Source organism: Nycticebus coucang, chromosome 3 (assembly GCF_027406575.1).
Source record: "Nycticebus coucang isolate mNycCou1 chromosome 3, mNycCou1.pri, whole genome shotgun sequence".
In the NCBI taxonomy this organism is placed as follows: Eukaryota; Metazoa; Chordata; class Mammalia; order Primates; family Lorisidae; genus Nycticebus; species Nycticebus coucang.
In genome coordinates this window covers 81,238,797-81,258,541 of record NC_069782.1, presented here as the reverse complement: position 1 = coordinate 81,258,541, position 19,745 = coordinate 81,238,797, and the positions used below count along the sequence as shown (strand labels likewise).

The 19,745-nt window shown below is 43.1% G+C and overlaps 1 protein-coding gene across 3 annotated transcripts in view; it reads right to left on the bottom strand.

Annotated features, from left to right (window-relative positions):
- The window catches only part of GRID1 (glutamate ionotropic receptor delta type subunit 1), a 752,005-nt gene that overhangs the window by 222,956 nt on the left and 509,304 nt on the right, over positions 1-19,745 (bottom strand). For all 3 annotated transcript variants that reach the window (XM_053586010.1, XM_053586009.1, XM_053586011.1), the window contains 2 exons: positions 16,810-16,971; positions 14,513-14,632 (listed from right to left, as the gene is read on the bottom strand). In XM_053586010.1, coding sequence (XP_053441985.1) covers positions 14,513-14,632; positions 16,810-16,971 — 282 coding nt within the window. The remainder of the gene's footprint in view (positions 1-14,512; positions 14,633-16,809; positions 16,972-19,745) is intronic.

The following is a 19,745-nucleotide window of genomic DNA, read 5'->3' as shown; positions in this document are numbered from 1 at the left end:
AATAAGGTGTCTTTACACAATTATTAAATCAAAATAATGATAAGACAAAATACTGGTGGACGTGGAGGAACTTTCTCTCAGACATTTCACGGCTGATGTGTAAAATGGTACAACTATTATGGCAAATCTTTTGGTAGTCTTTTTTTTTTTTAATAACACTGAACATGTAATTACCACATGACCAAGTAATCTATCATACTTTGGACATTTATCCTAGAATACCTGTAGGCAAATGCTTATATCAGCTTTACTCATAATGTCCCCAAACTGCAAACAATTCAGATGTTCTTCATTGTGTAAATGGTTAAACAAACAAGGGGACATCCATTTCATGAAATACTACTTAGCAATAAAAGGAAGAAACTACTGATACATGCAACAATTTAAATTTATCTCTAGGAAATTATGTTGAATGAAATGTAGAATGTAAATGTTTTGGCACAGTAACTGAGATAACGCCGGAAAGGCTATGTTAACCACTGTGATAAAAATGTGTCAAATGGCTTATGAAGTGAGTGTATGATGCCCCATAATCATATCATTGTATACAGTTATGATTTAATAAAAAAAAAAAGAAAGAAGTTGATAAAAATTATAATAGTGTACCATTAAAGTTATATAACATTTTTAAATGATAACATCTTAGAAATAGAGAGTAGAATAGATTACCAGTTATCAAGAATGTGAAGAACAGTGAGATACGAGGTAAGTTCTTGTGTGAAATAGTAAATGGGGAAATCTTTCTGATAACAGAACTATTCTGTCTTGACTGGAGTGGTAGATACACCAACTCTTGTGTGATAAAACTGAATAGAACTAAATTCACACAAACACACAAGTAATGAAACGAGGGAAATGTGGATCTGAATCAGATCTCTCGGTTATGGCAACGTTAATATCTTTGTTTTGATATTGTACAACCGTATTACAAGTTCTCACCATTGGAAGAAACAGAGTAAAGAACAGGGTCTCTCTATTATTTATTACAACTGCATGCTAATCTCAAAGTAAAAAACTAATTAAAATTATGCAAAAGGAAAGATAAATCAGAAGGTAACCATAGCAAACATTGAGATACATTATTATATATTAAATGAAATAGTATGATATGGTATTGATGCAAAGAAAAAGAAATAAGGAGCATCAAACAGGAAGAAAAATTTAGTCAATGTAATTTATCATATTAAGAGGAAAAAGAATAAAAATTGCATAATTATCTGCATAGATGCTAAATAGCCTTTGACTAAACATAATGCTGATTCTTAACAAAAATACTGGCAAACCAGAAAGTCAAGGGAATTTTCTTAGTCTGAAAAAAGAACACCAACCAATATTAAGTAGTAAACATAATATAAAAGGATGAATTATTAAAAGTTATCTTGTGGTATCAAGAACAAGGATGCCCACTATTGCTATGTCTATTCTACTTCACCTAAAGACCCTAACTGGTGCATTAAATCAAGAGAAAGAAATAAAAGAAATAACAATTAGAAAGGAAACTATAAAACTCTTAAAATTCATAGAGGACATGGTTGTATATATAGAAATCTAAAAAAAAATCTACTGGTAAACTAGTAGAATAAATCAGCAAATACAGTTTTTTCAATAGAAATAAGTTATATGTACAAACCTAATTATATTTCTATATATGCACAATAAACAAGTACAAAAATCAATTTGAAATTGTTATGTATACTATAATCATAGATATCAGTATTTAGAAGTAAATCAAAAGTTATTCAAATCCTTAGTAAAAGCTACAAAACTTTCTTGAGAGAAATTGAAGATGCCATACATCAAATGAGGGGTATACAATATTTACAAATTAGATTACTAAACATCAGTAGATGTCAATGCTCTCTAAATTGATCTAGAGTCAATGCAATCTCAGTCGAAATCTACATTTTTTTTGTGAAAAATGAAAATTTAATTTTAAAATTTATAAGGAAATGCAAAGAGCCAAGAATATTCAACTGTCTTAAAAAAATAAGTACGAAGCCTGCCTATGTTTTCTTCTGCCTCCCAACTGACCCTGGTACTTCCCCTTATGGCCCACATGGTTTGGTGAGCCCCCTCCTCTTGGGAAATGTAAATAACAAACCACCTTTCAAAAGCAATCATCTTCTGATTTGTTGGCTGAATAATAAAACCTCCATTTTAAAACGCACCCAGAATAAATAATCTAAAAATGTATACAACAATAATGAATCTTTGAGACATAATGTCAGACAAAGGAAGTTACAAAAGAGTACAGAGTACTTGACGTCATTGATACCAAGTTAGAAATGGGAAAAACAATCAACAGCATTAGGGGACACAGGGAGACCTGGGGGGCTGCAAGTGATGTCTTTGATGTGACTGTTGATTGTATGGTGTGTTTACTTTGAAAATTCACTATGATTCACTTAAGAGGTAGGCATTTTTCTGTGTGTTACCCTTCAGTTTACATTAGAAAAACCACAAAGAATTTAGTCGCAACTATATTCAGAATAAAATACAGAGTGCTCCAAAAACAGAAAGAATAAAAATAAATTATCTAACACCTCATAAAAGAAGTTTAAAAAAAAAAAACCAATAAAACAAATACTAGGTAGCAAACACAAAAACAGAAATCAATTAATTAAAGAAACATAAAATACAAAAATATTGATTAAACAAATTAGACTTAGTTATTTAAGAAAAATCAATTTTACAAACTTCTGTTAAGTCTAATAAGGAAATAAAGGGGGAAAACACAAATACATAATAGTAGGATTAAAAAGGAGATATTTCAGCAGTCAGCTATTTTAGAAACTATTTGCAAATACTATGTAGACGTGTAAGTAATGAATTTGAAAATGTCAGTAAAATGAAAGATTTTCAGTGAAGCAGGTTACTAAAAATGGCTCAATGAAAATTATTAAAAGCTACTTGTGATATCAAGAACAAGGATGCCCACTATCACTTTACAAATGATATTTGCAAGATATTAAAGTAACAGCGCTAAAACCACAACTAGCCCAGATAATTACACAAATTCTTTCCAACTTTCAAGAGTTCTGTCAACATAAGTGCAAAAAATGAGCAATTCTGCCTGGCGCGGTGGCTCATGCCTACAATCCTGGCACTCTGAGAGGTTCAGGTGGGAGGATCCATTGAGCTCAGGAGTTTGAGACCAGCCCGAGCAAGAGTGAGACCCCATCTCTACTAAAAATAGAAAAACCAGCTGGGTGTTGTGGTGGATGCCTATAGTCCCAGCTACTTGGAAGCCTGAAGCAAGAGGATCACTTGAGCCCAAGAATCTGAGGTTGATGTGAGGCTATGATGCCACCGCACTCTCATCGGCCATGGTGACCCACGTCCCGGAGGTGACAGAGTGAGAAAAAAAAAAGAGAATGAGCAATTCCTTATTCATGTTATGCAAAGCACACAAGTCTTACACAAGCTGAGCACAGGCATCTGAGACAGAAATGGCGTGAATGTTGTTATGTATGGACTGAGGAGGAAATGTGCATGACACAGAAATGGGAAGCCAGGACCAACTCCTAGGAAAGGACCCCTCACTTCTAGAAAAAAAGACACACACTAATCATAAAGTTAGCTGTGGTTTTTCATATATGTCCTTGGACTTTGTCGAATGCTTTGTTCCTTATTCTGTCAATGTGATGTATCACATGGGTTGATTTGCACGTGTTAAACCAGCCTTGTATACCAGGGATAAATCCCACTTGGTCATGAAGTTTAACATTTTCAATATGCTGTTGGATTTGAACAGGATGTTTAATATTTTCAGTATGTTGTTGGATTTGGTTTACTAATATTTTATTGAGGATTTCTGCATCATTGTTCATCCCAGAAATTGGCCTTTTTTTTTCTTTACTTGTGACACCTTTGTCTGACTTAGGTATCAAGGTGGTTTTGGCTTCCTAACATGGGTTTGAAAGTAATTTCTTGAGCTTTATTTTTTTTGAAAGATTTTTAAGAGGTATTAGTATTTCTCACTTGTCAGTGGGAGCTAAATGACGGGTATATATGGTCATACAAAGTGGTACAATGAACATTGGAAACTAAGAAGTAGGTAAGGTGGGAGATGAGTGAGGGAACAAAACTTACCTACTAAGTACAATGTATACTATTTGCACCACAGGCATGTGCTAAAAGTCCTGCCTTTACCATTATACAATTTATCCACCTAACAACTCTATAACTCCCCAAATATTAAAAAAAAAACAACACAAAACTTTCTTTAGAAGATTTAGAATATGATTGCAAGAGGGACTTTACCTAACAATTGCAATCAGTGTAACCTGGCTTATTGTACCCTCAATGAATCCCCAACAATACAAAAACAAACAGGAAAAAAGGATTGGTATTAATTCTCCTTTGAATGTTTGGCAGAATTTGGCTGTGGTACCATCTGGTCTTGGGCTTCTTTTAGAAGTTTGTGACTCCTTCAATCTCTTGATTTTTTATTAGTCTATGTAGGCTTTCTATTTCTTCCTGACTCAATCTTGGTAGGTTGTTTATTTTTCTAGAATTTTTTCCTCTGAGATTTGTTACAAAGTAAGAATGTCCACTCTCAACACTTCTATTTATCATGGTACTGGAATGACTACAAAGAGCAATTAGACAAGAAAAAGAAAAGATACCCAAATCATAAAGGAAGAAGTAAAATTATCTGTTTGCAGATGATACACTCCTATATGTAAAAAAAACCTCCAAAGTTTCCACACACACCAAAAAAAAAAGCTACTAGAACTAATAAGTGAATTAAGGAAATTTGCAGGATACAAATGAAATATACAAAAACCAGTAGCATTTTTTACAGAAATAACAGAAAACACAGCCAAAGTGAAAAAGACATAAATAAAACAATTCCATTCATAATAGCATCAAAAATACATAGGGGTTAATTGAACCAAAAAACTAAAAGATCTCTACACCAAAAACGATAAGATATTGATGAAAGAGATTGAAGAAGACACAAATAAATGGAAAGACATCTTGTTTTCACGAATTAGAAAAATTAATATAGTTAAAATGTGGATACTACCCAAAGTACTATACAGATTTAACACAATCCATATCAAAATCCCAATAGCATGCTTCACAAAATATGAACAACAATCTTACAATTAATATGAAATCTTAAAAGACCCTGAATAGTTAAAAACAATTTTGGAAAAAGAAAAGTTAGAAGTATCACACTTCCTAATTTAAAATTATAGCAATCAAAACAGTATATTACTGGCATAAAAGCAGACACATAGACCAATGGAATAGAATAGAGAGCCCCCAAATAAATCTAAATATAACATGAGTAACTAATTTTTGACAAAGTCACTAAGAGAATATAATGAAAATAGAATAGTCTATTCCATAAATGGTGCTGGGAAAACTGGATTTCCACATGGAAAACAATTAAATATATAATACATGCACATCAATTCAAAATAGACAAAAGACTTTATTAATATAAGACCAGAAGATATAAAACTTCTAGAAGAGAACATAAGGGAAGAGATCCCAAACACGGAGTGGCCTGGGCAATATTTTTTTTATTTTTGATGCCACACCAAAATCTCAGGCCACAAAAGCAAAAATAAAGAAATTGAGCGATAACAAGCTTAAAACCTACTGCACAAAAAAATCAAAACAACAAAACAGCAAGCTAAAGACTGGAGAAAGTACTTGCAAACCATGTATCTGGCAAGGAGTTAATATCCCAACTTTGTTATTTTAAAAAGCACTGATACTACTCAACAGTGGAAAAACAGATAATCTGATTAAAAATAAGCGAAAATCCTGAATAGACATTTCCCAAAAAAAGATACGAAAAGGTGTTTACTATCATTAATCATTAGGGAAATGCAAATCAAAACCACTATAAGATACCACCTCACACCTGTTAGTATGGCTATTACCAGAGATTCAAAAGATAACAAATGTTGGTGAGGCTATAAGAAAAATGTACATTGGAATAGAGACTGGTATAGCAATTATGGAAAACAGTATTAAAGTTTCTTAAAAAAATGAATAATGGAACTCCCATATATTTCAGTTATTCCTTTTCTGGTCATATATCCAAAGGGAATGAAACCACCAGCTCATAAAGACACCTGCATTTTTTCATGCTCATTGTAGCATTTTGGCGTTATTCACAATGCCCAAGATACAGAAACAAACTAAGTGTCCATTGACAGATGGATACAGAAACTTTGTTGCACACATACAATAGGATATTATTCAGCCCTAAAAAAGAAAGAGATCTTGCCATTTGCCACAACATGGGTAAGTCTGGAGACATTATGCTGAGTAAAGTAACCCAGACACAGAAAGACAAATATTGCATAGTGTCACTTATTTGTCAAATATACAGAGAGAGAAAACAAAGTAGTGGTTATCAGGTGAGTGTGTGTGTGTGAACGGAAATCTGAGGATATAGGGATAGAAAGTCGCAGACATAGAGAATGAATATGAGTTTTACATGATGACTATAGATAATAAAAATATACTGTGTATTGGATTCATACTACATGAATAGTTTTTAGCTGCCTTTCCACAAAAAGGGGGTGGTGGTAATTGTGTGAGATGACAGGTATGCTAAAAATGCTTCACCATAGTAACCTTTTCACTGTCTAGATGTATTTTATAATATCATGTTGTAGACCTTAAAACATGCACCATGAGACTTGGTTAAAAATAGAAAAGAAAAACGAATATTCCATTAAAAAAAGGAAGAAGACTTACAGAAAAGAATAACTTCTTCTTAACTGTTTTCTGGGACACCTAGAATTACCAGTCATTCTGAAACTATGAGAAGAATTAAGACTATGCCCTGAGAATAGCCAAGCAGAAAGATAAAAAAAGACCCAAGCCTTTGATCTGGCACTGAACGGCTGAATTGGCCCAACCCTGAGGCCACCCTTGGTCCTGGTCTCTTTAATGTGACATAGGAAGCCTTCCTCATTGTTTAATCCCTTTGAGGTGGAAATTCTGTGAGTTGCAGACAAACCCATTCTAATAATGTACAAAAATGAATCAAATTTATGCTGAGAGAAAAAAGAGAGAGAGAAAAGACTGACAATTTTAAGAAATCAGTGAGGAGATATGCAAATTTTAGTATAGTATATAGGAAAACATGGCATTCAAGGCAATGAGTTAAGAAAGGTTTACTATATAAATGGTAGAGGGGACCATTTAGTGAAAAACTGTAAAAGCTAGGCCATATCACAATGTATCACAAATCAATCCCAGGTCGACGGCAGATTTCATTGAAAAAAAAAATCAAACCACAAAAATAACTAAAGGAAAATATGAGTAAATGGTATTTACTTTGTGAACTGGGTATGACTTTCTAAGAAATAAAATCATAGAAAGATATTGTTAATTAATACTCTAATTCTTTGACCACATACATTTTTAAATGCCTCTATGTACAAATATTTTTAATTCAAAGACAATGTATTACAAAAAATATATTTGACACAAATAATTATTGATTCCCATCTGAAAGAGAGGTTACATGAGTTTATAAGAAAAATTTCACCCCAATATAAATGTGCAAAGGATGAGGCATAATTTACAACATGCAAAATACAAATGATCAATAGATATATTTTCAAATGTATAATCTCACGAGCAATCCAAATTTAGCTCATTTTTTCCATACTGCCAGCAAGTTAGCAAAAATGTTTAATATGTGTTAATCAATTTTTTGAGCATAGGATATAACAGAGGCATACTACTCATATATGTGAAAACTACTAAGCCTTCTATAAACAATTTGAAAATATGTACCAAGTAAATTGAGAGCCTAAATGAATTATTATCCTTGGTCTGGTAATCCCACTTCTTCAAAAACATAGTAAGAGAATAAATACAGGTATAATTAAATATATTTGTATTCTGGATGTTTGTGATGCCTCTATTTTACAATAATATAGCAAAAATGACTAAACACTAATATTTATCATATAGGAAGATAAAAGAAATGTCTGCCTTTAAACTGAGTAATGTGTTTCCATTTAAAAAATCATAGTTGTAAATGAGAGTTAAAGGATTGAGAAAATACTCTCAATATAGGATTTAGTGGGAAAGTCAGGACGTAAAATGCATCTACCACAGAAAGCAATTTGATAAATACACATATCACTATCTCTATCTCACGTATGGAGGAAGAAAAAAATAAAGAAAAATGCACCAGCAATGCTAACAGCATTTATTTCTTGGTTTAAAGATGATAGCTGACTTCTATATTCTTCTTTTCATTTATCTGTATTTTCTAAACATTCTACCCCAAATAGCACGTATTGATGAAATGTTACTTAAAATAAAATGTTTAATTGCACCTTTTCCTTATCCCTTTGCTCAGATGAGGCAACAGTGTTTGTTTTGGTTCTCGGCTCTGTCAAAAACAGTTCTGCACAAGGGTTCAGACCGGTTGACATTTTACTTGGGAAATACACTGGATGAATGCTAATCCACCAAGGGACTTCAATTTTGTTCTCTACTGAGACTCACTGTGCACGGCCAGAGTCTTTCTGGAAACAGCCTCATAGAGACACCACGCGATTCTCAGGCTAGGTCGTCCAGCCCCCCCTCTGCCCACGCCCCCCCTCACTACTGTGCTCACTTCTAGGCTGCTGCCACCAACTGCGGCAGCCCCCAGGTAAAGGCAGCTTCTGCTTCATTACCAGAGTTAGCCTCATCAACCCGGCTTCACCACTTGTAGCTTCTGAACCTGGAAAATGTGGGACAATTTGTAACGTAGTTCTGCAGATCTGGGTGAGAATGTTAATGATGTACTTTCAAGCTGGGGAGGACTGGGGTCCTAGGGTGTGGCAAACGCTGCATGACAAGCAATTATTACTCCGTGAAATCAGCAGCGGCCATGCTCTCCCGGGGACGTGACATCAAGGGGGCATTTGATTCCCGTCCAAAGCCAGCTTTTATGAAGAATCAAAATTGACAGAGAAGATAGAAGAAGCATCTTGAACTAGGAAAGAGAATGAGGCTTTTCCATTTCCCAGGGAAATTGCTGGAACAGGGAGGCCAAGCCAAGGGCAGTGGTGAAAATTTAAGTGCAGACACAGGCCAAAGGGAAGGGACTATGACACCTTAATGAGAGCTCTAGGGGCAGGGAAGGAACCTGGGGGTGGGGTGAGGAGAGGTGTTAGAATGGAAAGTGAGCTGAAGGGGAAGGACTGGGTCCTCCACCAACCAGGTCCCCAACCCTCAGAAATCTGACTTACAAGGTCTAACACAGCCACCTGCTTCTTGGGGTTACATAATCAAATCTCTCCCATCTCTGAGCCTCAGTTTCCCAAAGGGAGCTGAGGAGAAAACCACAGAGACTCAGAGAATGAGGAGAGCCTTGGGACTCCCTACCCCAAACCCCTGTCTATTACAACCACCACACCTGTGCTTCTACAACTGTTTAACATATTTTGGTTCCAGTAAGATTCTGCTTCACCAGACTTGGACCAGGGAAAATCTTGGACCACACAGAACTCAATACTTTCTCATTCCCAGTCTCTAGATCCTTGATTCCTCTTTACAGAAATGAGCAGAAAATAGCCACGTTCCCTCATGGCACATCAGAGCCTCTGTCATGTTGGGAGGCAAGGCAGAAGGCAAACCCACAGCCTCTCCGGATACTCCCACCCCTGTCCCCACCCTCCTGCCCAAGGAGACCCACTGTCTCCACCAAGCCAGTGAAGTTGGTGGATACCATCCATGCGTGGAAAATGAGGGTCAAATAGCCTGTGGGCAGTTGGCAATTTTCCCAGGGTTTTACTGTATCAGGAACACTGAGTTCGAAGGGAGTGATTTCCCCACACCATTAGGATGGAGAAGGCTAGACAGCCTCAGCAATCAGGTTATAAAAAAAGGCTTCCTCAGGACCGTTAACTGGTGCTATCACCCAGGCAAGTCATGCTGGGGGTGGGGACACGACAACCATGTTTTCTTATCTCCATTGTTCTCACTAACACTAAAACATCCCTGAAAACATATCCCATCAGAAGTGAAGTTCCACAGATCCCTCTCAGGCACTGGTCTTTGTGAGGAGTGGACATCTCCTTGCAGGCAGAGAAGGGCAGTTTGGCATTGTCCCAGCACACAGAGCTTAGTTAGTGGTACCTGCTTCTTAGGGCTGCACAGGGGGCTCCCATCTCTGACCCCAGGCTTTGGCACATGGGTGGTGAGGAACTGCAGTTCAGGGCAGAGGGCTCTGCTCTAGGCCTGCAGGCACCGCTCTGCTCCATGGAGCCTGAGGGAGACGTGCTCACAGAAGGTGTGCAGCCCCATGCGTTGAAGTCTCAGCTCCGTGCTACATGGCAGAGCTCTCACCACCAAGTGCTGCACAGTGCCAGTACCCCGACTGATCCCTCTATACACAGGTGCAGGCTCACATTACCTGCACCTTCCATCTGAGGAAAGGAAGGTTCAGAAAAGGGAAATAGCACACACTCAGGAGAGTCAGGGCTAGGAGTAACATGTACAATGCCCCTTTGTACACAGTAGATGCTCATTAGTTCCTGCTTCACACCTTCTTCTACCTCAAACACCTCCCACACACCCCACCACCCCAACTTTGGAAACTTTACTACCGGTGGCTTCCAATAGATCTGTTAGAGCTCATATCATGAGGTGAGGACATTTGCATGGACAAGCTCATTGATCCTCCTTTGGAGATTTCTGTCTGCACAAACAAAAACAAAGCCAAGTAGAAATTTGTGGAGCTCCTACTGCAGGTCTGACTCCTGAAAAAAACATCCTGCCATTAGGAAGAAGCGTGGACCCCCACCCCCCCACCCCTGCCAAGACAAATAGGAGGCCAACTCCTGTACCAGCTGGAAGTGAATTCCTAGCAACCCCTGCTGCTGGTGGCAGACCCGTGCCAGACAGCTCCAAGGACAACACAGACAATTAATAGTTTGCTTGGAGTTACAGAGCAAGCTGGTGACATGGACCTTTGATTTTGCCATCCAGCATTCCCTCAACAAGAAGGTACTTCCAGGATGAGATAATTGAATTAGTATTTGTCCAGCACCCTGCAGTGAAAGGCAACCACCCAGTCGTTCCCTCTGATGAAGGGGCCGAGTAATCCACAGTCTCTGGGTGCCACTTAATCTAAAACATTTGGGTGACTCACCCTCTCTGAGATTTCCCTCTAGGGTATTTAGTTTAAGAAAATATCTATTTGTTCCCTAACTTAAATGAGTCTCTTGGTTTAAATATTAAAGAAACTACTTGGTCTTTGTCTGTCTTTGTCTACTGCCATTTTTTTCCAGTTTTACATAGATAGAGATAGATGTACATATACAAATACAAATGCATATATAGATAAGTGATGTATATAAGCTTCTCAGGGAACTCTGCAGGCCCTGCCCAGCATGACGCATCCAGGAGTCTGCCCTGTGGTCCCTCTAGCAGCTGTGCATTCAGTGTGGCCAAAAGAACTGTGATCTCTCAGCTAATCAGATGGTTAATCTTTGCACTGCCTTTGTGTGGCTTAGGACCCCCACCCTCAAAGTTGCCACATACCCTCAGCTATTTCCCCTCTCATGTGAAGCCACCTGATTCCCAGTCTTCACTGTCCCATCTTGCCCTCCCAGTCTATCTTCCGCCAAGAACCACGGCTCAGCCCTGCCTCCACTGGTGCCCCACACTGTCACCTTCCTAACCCCCTCTCCCTGCTTCATCTGAAACCCTCCAGACCTGGCTTTAGTGCACCCTGGGCCTGAATAACAAATATTTGCTAAGGTAAATCCCATTCCCTGCTTTCCAGATAACTTCTCCTTAACAGTGATTAACTGCCAGGCAGACAGATAACAACTGGGATACGCAGTTATTAGGAGGAGATTTTAAAATGAAAAAGGATACATTTTAAAAATAAAGCCCACTTGAAAAACAGCTTCCCTTCCAGCTCAGTTATGTGCAGGCCTCCTGCTTGGAGGCTCCTTATATATTTGCAAAGATTCCAGCTCCCACAGCATCAGGGTTTTTGAGGAGTGTTGCCTTGGCAACACAGAAGGCACCTGAAACAGGAAGGACAGGACACAGTGCCTCCTCCTTGCTCAGGCACCTGGAGTGGCCAGCAAGACCCCCAGCATGGGGCTCAAGAGTCAGCTGCCTAAGACTGACCCCCATGGCCAACAGTCCTGCCCATTGCAGGGGTCCTGGCATTGGAGCTGAGCAGAAAGACAGGGGGTGAGAGGTATCAAAGGAGCCAGCAGGCAGGACATGACTGTCACTCACCTCAGAGGAACACTCAGGATACAGGCAAGTATCCCAGGACCTTGGCAGCTGCTGATGTCACTTCAATAGGCAGTTACACTCCGCAAGCTCCTTCACACTGGTGGGACTGAGAGAGCCCCCCTTTACCAGGTGAAAGTCCCAGTGCAAGCCACCTCATCTTGCAATAGTGACCCAAACCAATGCTGACCCCCCAGTCCTAGTCCCCAGCAAGCCTTCCAGCTCTGAGCCTGCCTAGCAGACAACAGAGGCCTCAGCGTTGCAGTCCACACCATGGCCCTTCAAAGGGTCACAAGATAGTCACAGAACAACCTCTCTAGGAGTCTACTAGTAAACCTCTGAGCTCCAACATGTCTCCAGACCACATGTGTCAACCATTGTGTCACAACCAATTATTGAACCTCCTATTATTTATGTAACCAGTCAGAGACTATATCTTCCATCACAAGACTGCCTGAGAGTCTCCTCCCTCCCCATCACATGTGGGTTGGACCCAGGTCACCCTACCTTTCCCTGAGGAGCCTTCCTTCTCACAGTCTGTCACTGCTGAGGTCTGTGCCACCCCTTCCTTGCTCCCCAGCCCTCCCTCACTCCACCCTCCACACATGCACCCTTCTATTCTTATCTTGCAAAGAAGCCTAGGCTTTCAGTACCCAGTATCACTTAGTCCCTGCCTACCCCTCTACCACTCCTAGCCATGCTGGAGGCCAAGGTAAAGGCTCTTTGAGGAGGGTTTGTTCAGCCACTGCTGAGAGCTCATAACTTGCAAGGACTGTCCTTCATCCCCTAGGCACTGTCATTAGTAGGACAGCTTCCTCCCAAGTGTGTATAAATGCGTGTGTGTGTGTGTGTGTGTGGTGTGTGCATGTGATGTGAGTATGACATCACACAAGCCCATGCCTGAGCATATATGCCCATCAACTAACACATTCATTCTTTCCTGAGAAGCTTAAGCTTCTGATACTATGAGCACACCCACCTCTTCCCTGACAAGCACTAGGGCCTCCAATATAGGCCATTTCTGGGAGCACACCCAACTCAGCCGGGTTGGCCAGGCCCTGGGCAGGCAGTCACTGGCCACCCCCGATACCCACCATCACTCCACATGCACACAGTAACCCCATATGAATCCTTCATTCAGACAACTGTCCTGACCCCTTGCTTGCCATATTGACCTCTGAGTGCTAACCTCTATAGACTCTTGGCTTCACAGGCCCCTCTTAACTTTAGAGGTCCCCACTCCGGATAAAAGGCTACCTCTCTGCTATCTTTAATCCTAAAAACCTGTTCTCCACCCTCCATGAGAAGAGGTGGAAGATGCAAAATATTACTGGAAAGACCCCCCAGTGTACCACCTGCATCTGCATAACAACAACAACAAAAAAACGCCAAATCTCACCCTGAGTTAGTCAGCTCACCTGCCTCACTGCTCTGCACTCAGCATTCCCACTTCCCACCCTCTTTGCGGTTTATTTTTCTGTTCAGGGTCTTATCTCACTCTTGGATCTGGTGGACACTCTGGCTGCAATCACTCTGCCCTGCCTCAGCCCCAGTTAACACTTGTCCCCATGGTTCGGCTGACTTTAGTGCTCCAGGAAAACATGTTGTTCCTTCTAGACTCCACGTGGATCCAGTTATGACCAGGGTTCTGCTATAGCAAATAGACTGGTATAAGCAGTGGGATCCAGTTATGACCAGGGTTCTGCTATAGCAAATAGACTTCATTCGAGGCAATTTCTGTTTGGAAACCACTCCGTGCCCTCTCCCTAGCATTCCTGCTAAACACCAGCCTACAGCAGCACCAACAGAGAGAGACCAGGACTGGGATTTCCTAGCCAGTGATCAGGTTGCTGAGAACCGGGAACCCCTGGGCCCCTGCTTTTCTCTTCTCTCTTCTTTTTATTTTTCTTTTCTTTTTTTTTTTTTTTTTGTTGAGACAGAGTCTCATTCAGTCACCTTGGGGTTGAGTGCCATGACATCATAGCTCACAGCAACCTCAAACTCTTGGGTTCACGTGATTCTCTTGCCTCAGCCTCCAGAGTAGCTGGGACAACAGGCACCCACCACAATGCCTGGCTATTTTTTTTTTTTTTAGAGATGGGGTCTCGCACTTGCTCAGGCTGATCTCAAACTCTTGAGCTCAAGCAATCCACCCACCTCAGCCTCCCAGAGTGCTGGGATTACAGGCGTGAGCCACCATGCCTGGCCAACCCCTCCTGTTTTCAATGGCACCACAGCAGTAAGACCAGGAGGTGGGGACCCTGAGGCTTACCTTGCGCATGTCTTTGCCAAAGGTCTCGCTGTAGGTCGTGCCAAGGATTTCAAACTGGACGTAGGGATTCGAGCTGTCCTCCCGAAACTCCATCACTCCAGTGAGACCAGTGATGTGGCCCTGCGGGAGAGAAGGAAAAACTGATGGAGGTGGGGAAAATGTGTTTGGGGTACAGGAAGGAGTCCCAAAGGCTAGGAAGGAAAAGGAAGGGGTAAGCAGGCTGTGGACAGGCTGTCATGAGGACAGAGTGGCCGGCAGTCCTAGAACCTCCGAGCAGGATCATACTTCCCACACCATTTGCTTACAGGGGAAATCCCTGAGGCCTGCAGTCATTATGTTTAGAGGCCCTGCAATGTTCCAGGCACAGTGCCAGACATGAGAGTAAAGAGCGACTGCTCTATCCCTACCCTCCTGAAGCTCAGTCTTCCTCTTGCACCTGCTCCAGGGACTCACCTTCACCTGACCCAAAAAAGGAGTCAAAGGTCAATGAGAGCATATCGGAAAAGGGCAGTGAGAGCAGGGCGGCAAGCGTGAGCACTGGAGGCCAAACTCAACTCAAGTTCTGGCTTTGCCACCTTTGCCAGCTTGGGCATGCTGCCCATATCCCAGTTTCAGCCTGAGCTAATTAGCTCCACATCACAGAGCCTGCAAGGACTGAAGGAGAAAACATGTATAAAGTGTGGCATCTGGCACATGCTGGCTGAGATCCCCATGCCTCTGACAGCTCAGTGGGCATCATGGAAGCAGCAGACAGCAGGGAGCTTCAGGGAGTCACAGTGAACCCCCTTCCCTCGTCACACCTGGGGAAGGAAGGCTTCACCCAGCCTCATCTCTCATAGTCTCTATGAAGCAGAGGGGCCCCGGCTCTCTTGTGGGCTGAGTAGATTCACACCAGTGTTCACTGCTATTGAAACCATGTGCAATTTATTGTGACTAAAGCTCCTAACATTATAGATTTCCCTAAATGCTCTTTTGAAGGCTCCAAAAGCCAATTCACTCTAACAAGTCTTCCATGGGTTCCTCAATTCACTTCAAATCCTGTCTTCTAACTTGGTGTAACTCCTTCACACATGGGACACGTCACAAGTAAAGAGAGTGTGCACACACATGCACACATGAGAACACGCACACATGCTCAAAAAGGAACACGCACACATGCTCACATGAGAACACACACATGCTCACATGAGAACACGCACACATGCACACATGAGAACATGCACACAGGCTCACATGAGAACACTCACAGATGCACACATGAGAACAGGCACACAGGCTCACATGACAACATGCACACAGGCTCACATGAGAACACGCACACATGCACACATGAGAACACGCACACATGCTCACATGAGAACACGCACACATGCTCACATGAGAACATGCACACAGGCAAACATGAGAACACACACACGGGCACACATGATAACACGCACACATGCACACATGAGAACACGCACACATGCTCACATGAGAACACGCACACATGCTCACATGAGAACACGCACACAGGCAAACATGAGAACACACACACGGGCACACATGATAACACGCACACATGTACACATGAGAACACGCACACAGGCTCACATGAGAACATGCACACAGGCTCAATGAGAACACGCACACATGCACACATGAGAACACACACACAGGCACACATGAGAACACACGCACAGGCACACATGAGAACACGCACACATGCTCACATGAGAACACGCACACATGCACACATGAGAACATGCACACATGCTCACATGAGAACATGCACACATGCACACATGAGAACACACACACCAGCACACATGAGAACACGCACACATGCTCACGTGAGAACATGCACACAGGCACACGTGAGAACATGCACACAGGCACACATGAGAACACGCACACAGGCTCACATGAGAACACGCACACGTGCACACGCTGAGTTCCTGGCTGATCAGCACGTGAGGCCACCCACCTCTCATGGAGAGTGGCATCCTGCACGGTGGGGTATCTGGAAGACATGGAATAGGCAGCTCCCTCCATTTTTTACTTTCCTGGGACCTTGAAGAAGTTATTTAACCTCTCTGCAGCCAAATCTCCTCATATTAAAATGAGAGAGTAATAACAGCACCCAGCATAGCCTTCAGATTCTGGACAGGAAGGGCAGCAAGGAGAGAGGCCAGCATTGGCTTGCCAGGGAGGCCACTCAGAGAGCCCAGCTCCAGACCAGCTGCTGGAGGAGGCAGGGCTACGAGGAGGGGTCTGTCTTTGGCCTTTGCCCGGGGAGAGAGGCCCCTCATACACACCTTTTTGATGGTGTCCAGCATGGACCGGCCTCCATTCCACGGCTTGGTGGACTTCCGTATGCAGTTCAGGCTGGCCATGCTGTGCCACTTCCGGTCCTCCAACTTCCTGTGGAAGGCGTTGGCCAGCATCAGAACACTGTCATACAGGTAGAGGTTGGAGATCTGCAAAAACAGAGATGGTAAAACCCTTTCCACAGGTGCATTTCTAGAGTGCCAGAGAACCTCACGGAAAGCTGGGAGATGTGGGATGCCAACACTGAGACGGGGTGCCCCACATCTGTGCCAAGATCCTCTGGCTTCCAGGTGTTCATTCAAGAACCCAGCCTGGGGCTGGAGTCCTGAGTAGGATAAGACCTTGCCCTGCCTCAGGAACAAGAATAGGAGGCACATCCACACATTAAAAGAAGAACCAGCGTGGTTAGCCCCTGATTGAGGCAGGCACGCAGACAAGTCACCTGCTCAGGTAAGAAGGAGAGAGAGAAGGAAGAGCAGGAAGCTCTGGGAGAAGGATTAGTGGGATGAAGGGAAGGCACGGCATTTGCAAGACACAAAAGTATCAAGGAGCAGGGCCAGCTAGGGCAGTGTTCACTAGAGTTTTCTGTAAAGGACAAGTAATTTTAGGCTTTGTGATCTTTTGCAACTGCTTGGCCCTGCTGCTATAACCTGAAAGCAGCCGGATACAATATATATGCAAACAGGTGCAGCCACATGACATAAACATTTATCTGCAGAAACAGGCTATGTGCTGAATTCACCCTGTGGGCCACTGTCCACTGACCCCTGGGTCAGTGGAACTGAAAACAGTTTGAGATGACTGTGCCAGTGGCTTTGGTGGTGAAGGGCAAGATGAAGAAGAAAGCAGGGAATGAGCCATGCAGAGGCTGTGAGATGTGCTAAGAAGGAAAACAACAGAGGAGCCTTTAGGGAGAAGGGTGCCGTGGGTGGGTCTGTGGGCAGAAGGCTGGTGATCAGACCTGGGCCTCAAAGTGAACACTCCGGTGGTGGCTGGCCGTGCCCAGGGTGAACAGTGGCCTGAGTGACCACCTGGCCGTGAGGAAGGTGGTTAACTAGAGATTCCACTGCCTGGTGTGCAGTGGAGTCACAGCCACCCAGGGGAACACGTTTGGGATTTGCAGCTGTGCCTGTCTGAAAGCCACCCCTCTGCTTAGCTGTCTGCGGTGAGGCTGGACCATAAAGGAGACACAGCCCCATCCCAGAGCTCTGGAGAGTGCGGCCATGAGAGAGAAGCTGGAGTGACAGTGTGAAGGACAGGACTGCAGTGTGGGGCCAGCCCACCAGGGGATCCAGGGGTAGCCAGGTCCGGTTCACCCTCCTGACTGTGATTTCACAAGGAGAAACAGCATGATTAGCACCTGACTGAGCCATGCATGTAGACAATGACCTGCTCAAGTAAGGAGGATGGAGGAAAGAAGAAGGAAGAGCTCAGGTAGACCCCACCCTGGATGAGCAGAAAAACCAGCACCCACCCCCTCAGGGCCCAGCAGAAGCCCTCTGTGGGGAGAAGGGCAGCCCTGTTCTCAGATGTTACCCTCCCACCAGCCCAGTCGTCCCATGGGGAGTGGGAGCACACAGCAGAGGAGGAGGAAAGGGCGTGACGAAGAGAAATTGTCCAACCCTGCTCAGGTGTGTGGCCCCCTGCTGATAACTGTTGCACAAACAACCGTCAGCCTAAGTGGGTCAAGGGGACCATGCTCTGAACACCTGAGCAGCAAGTAGTCTGCTAAAAATATTTCAGAAAAACAAAATCACCAGATAAAAATAGGAGGCTATGTCGGCCTTGCAGGATTCCTGGGAAGATCAAATAGATTCCTTAGGCTGCAGAAAGCATTCCTCTGCCCCAGCCGCACCACCCACCACTCCCCAAAACGTCCCAGCACCCCAACACCTCCACACCTTGGTCCCTGCCTGTATTTTCTTTCCTCACGTGTCTTAATCTGAGCACCCCCAAAGCAGAGCCCCAGATGGGAACTTGGGTGGTGGGAGCACTCCCCAGCAACTGGAGCTGAAGTCCAAGACATCTAATGTGTCACACCTGTCCAGCTACCAATGCTGGCCGGTCCCACACTGCCACTCCAAGCAGAGCTGACCATTTCCCCACCAGGTGTCCCCATGCATGGGCCATTGTTGAGGAGCTCCATGCAGCCTGCCACTGTCCTGTGTCCTTTCTATGACCACTGTGGGCCCTATGCCCTATGCCTTTCCATGTCGGAGGTCCCACTTCCTGTTCCTGACAGCTCCCCAGCCCTCAGCAGCCTTCCACCATTCCAAAATTGCTTTGACACATCTTCCCCAGTGGAAAACAAACCCAAAATGAAGATGTTCGAAGTGTCTAAGATAAGCCACTCAGAATTTTAGAACTGGCTTGGATGGGATTTTTTTATGCCCAAAAGAATGACTTGAAGCTGAAGAGTCCTTGATGATGTAGAGATTTCTATTCTCAAAACATTCATAGGTGTCCCTGCCACCCACTCAGAGCTGATGCTATTTAGCCAGCCGGGAGCCTCGGCCCACACCCACACCTATACACACTCACACATCAGAGCAAAGCCCACAGCACGGTCTCCACGGTGGCCCAGACCAGAGCCTAAGGGAATTTCCTTTATCTCTCAGCACTGCTGTTCACAATGAATTAAGGTACTTAACAAACGCCTGCAATGAAGAGGAAAGAGCAGGATGTGACTCAGAAAGGCCAAAGGAAGCCCTAAGTCCTCCCACAAGTGTGTCTAGTTGGAAGGGTGAATGCATCGCAGGTCACAAGGACAGCACTGAGCAATGCTCTTTTCCAGGCACACCGAGGCCTCCCGTTGCCCTCATGTCCACCCTGAATGCACCCCTTTCCTTGATGTGCTACATGCTGTCAGTTCATAAATGCACTTCCTCCACCAAACTTTGAGCTCCCTAGGTATTATCTTTAG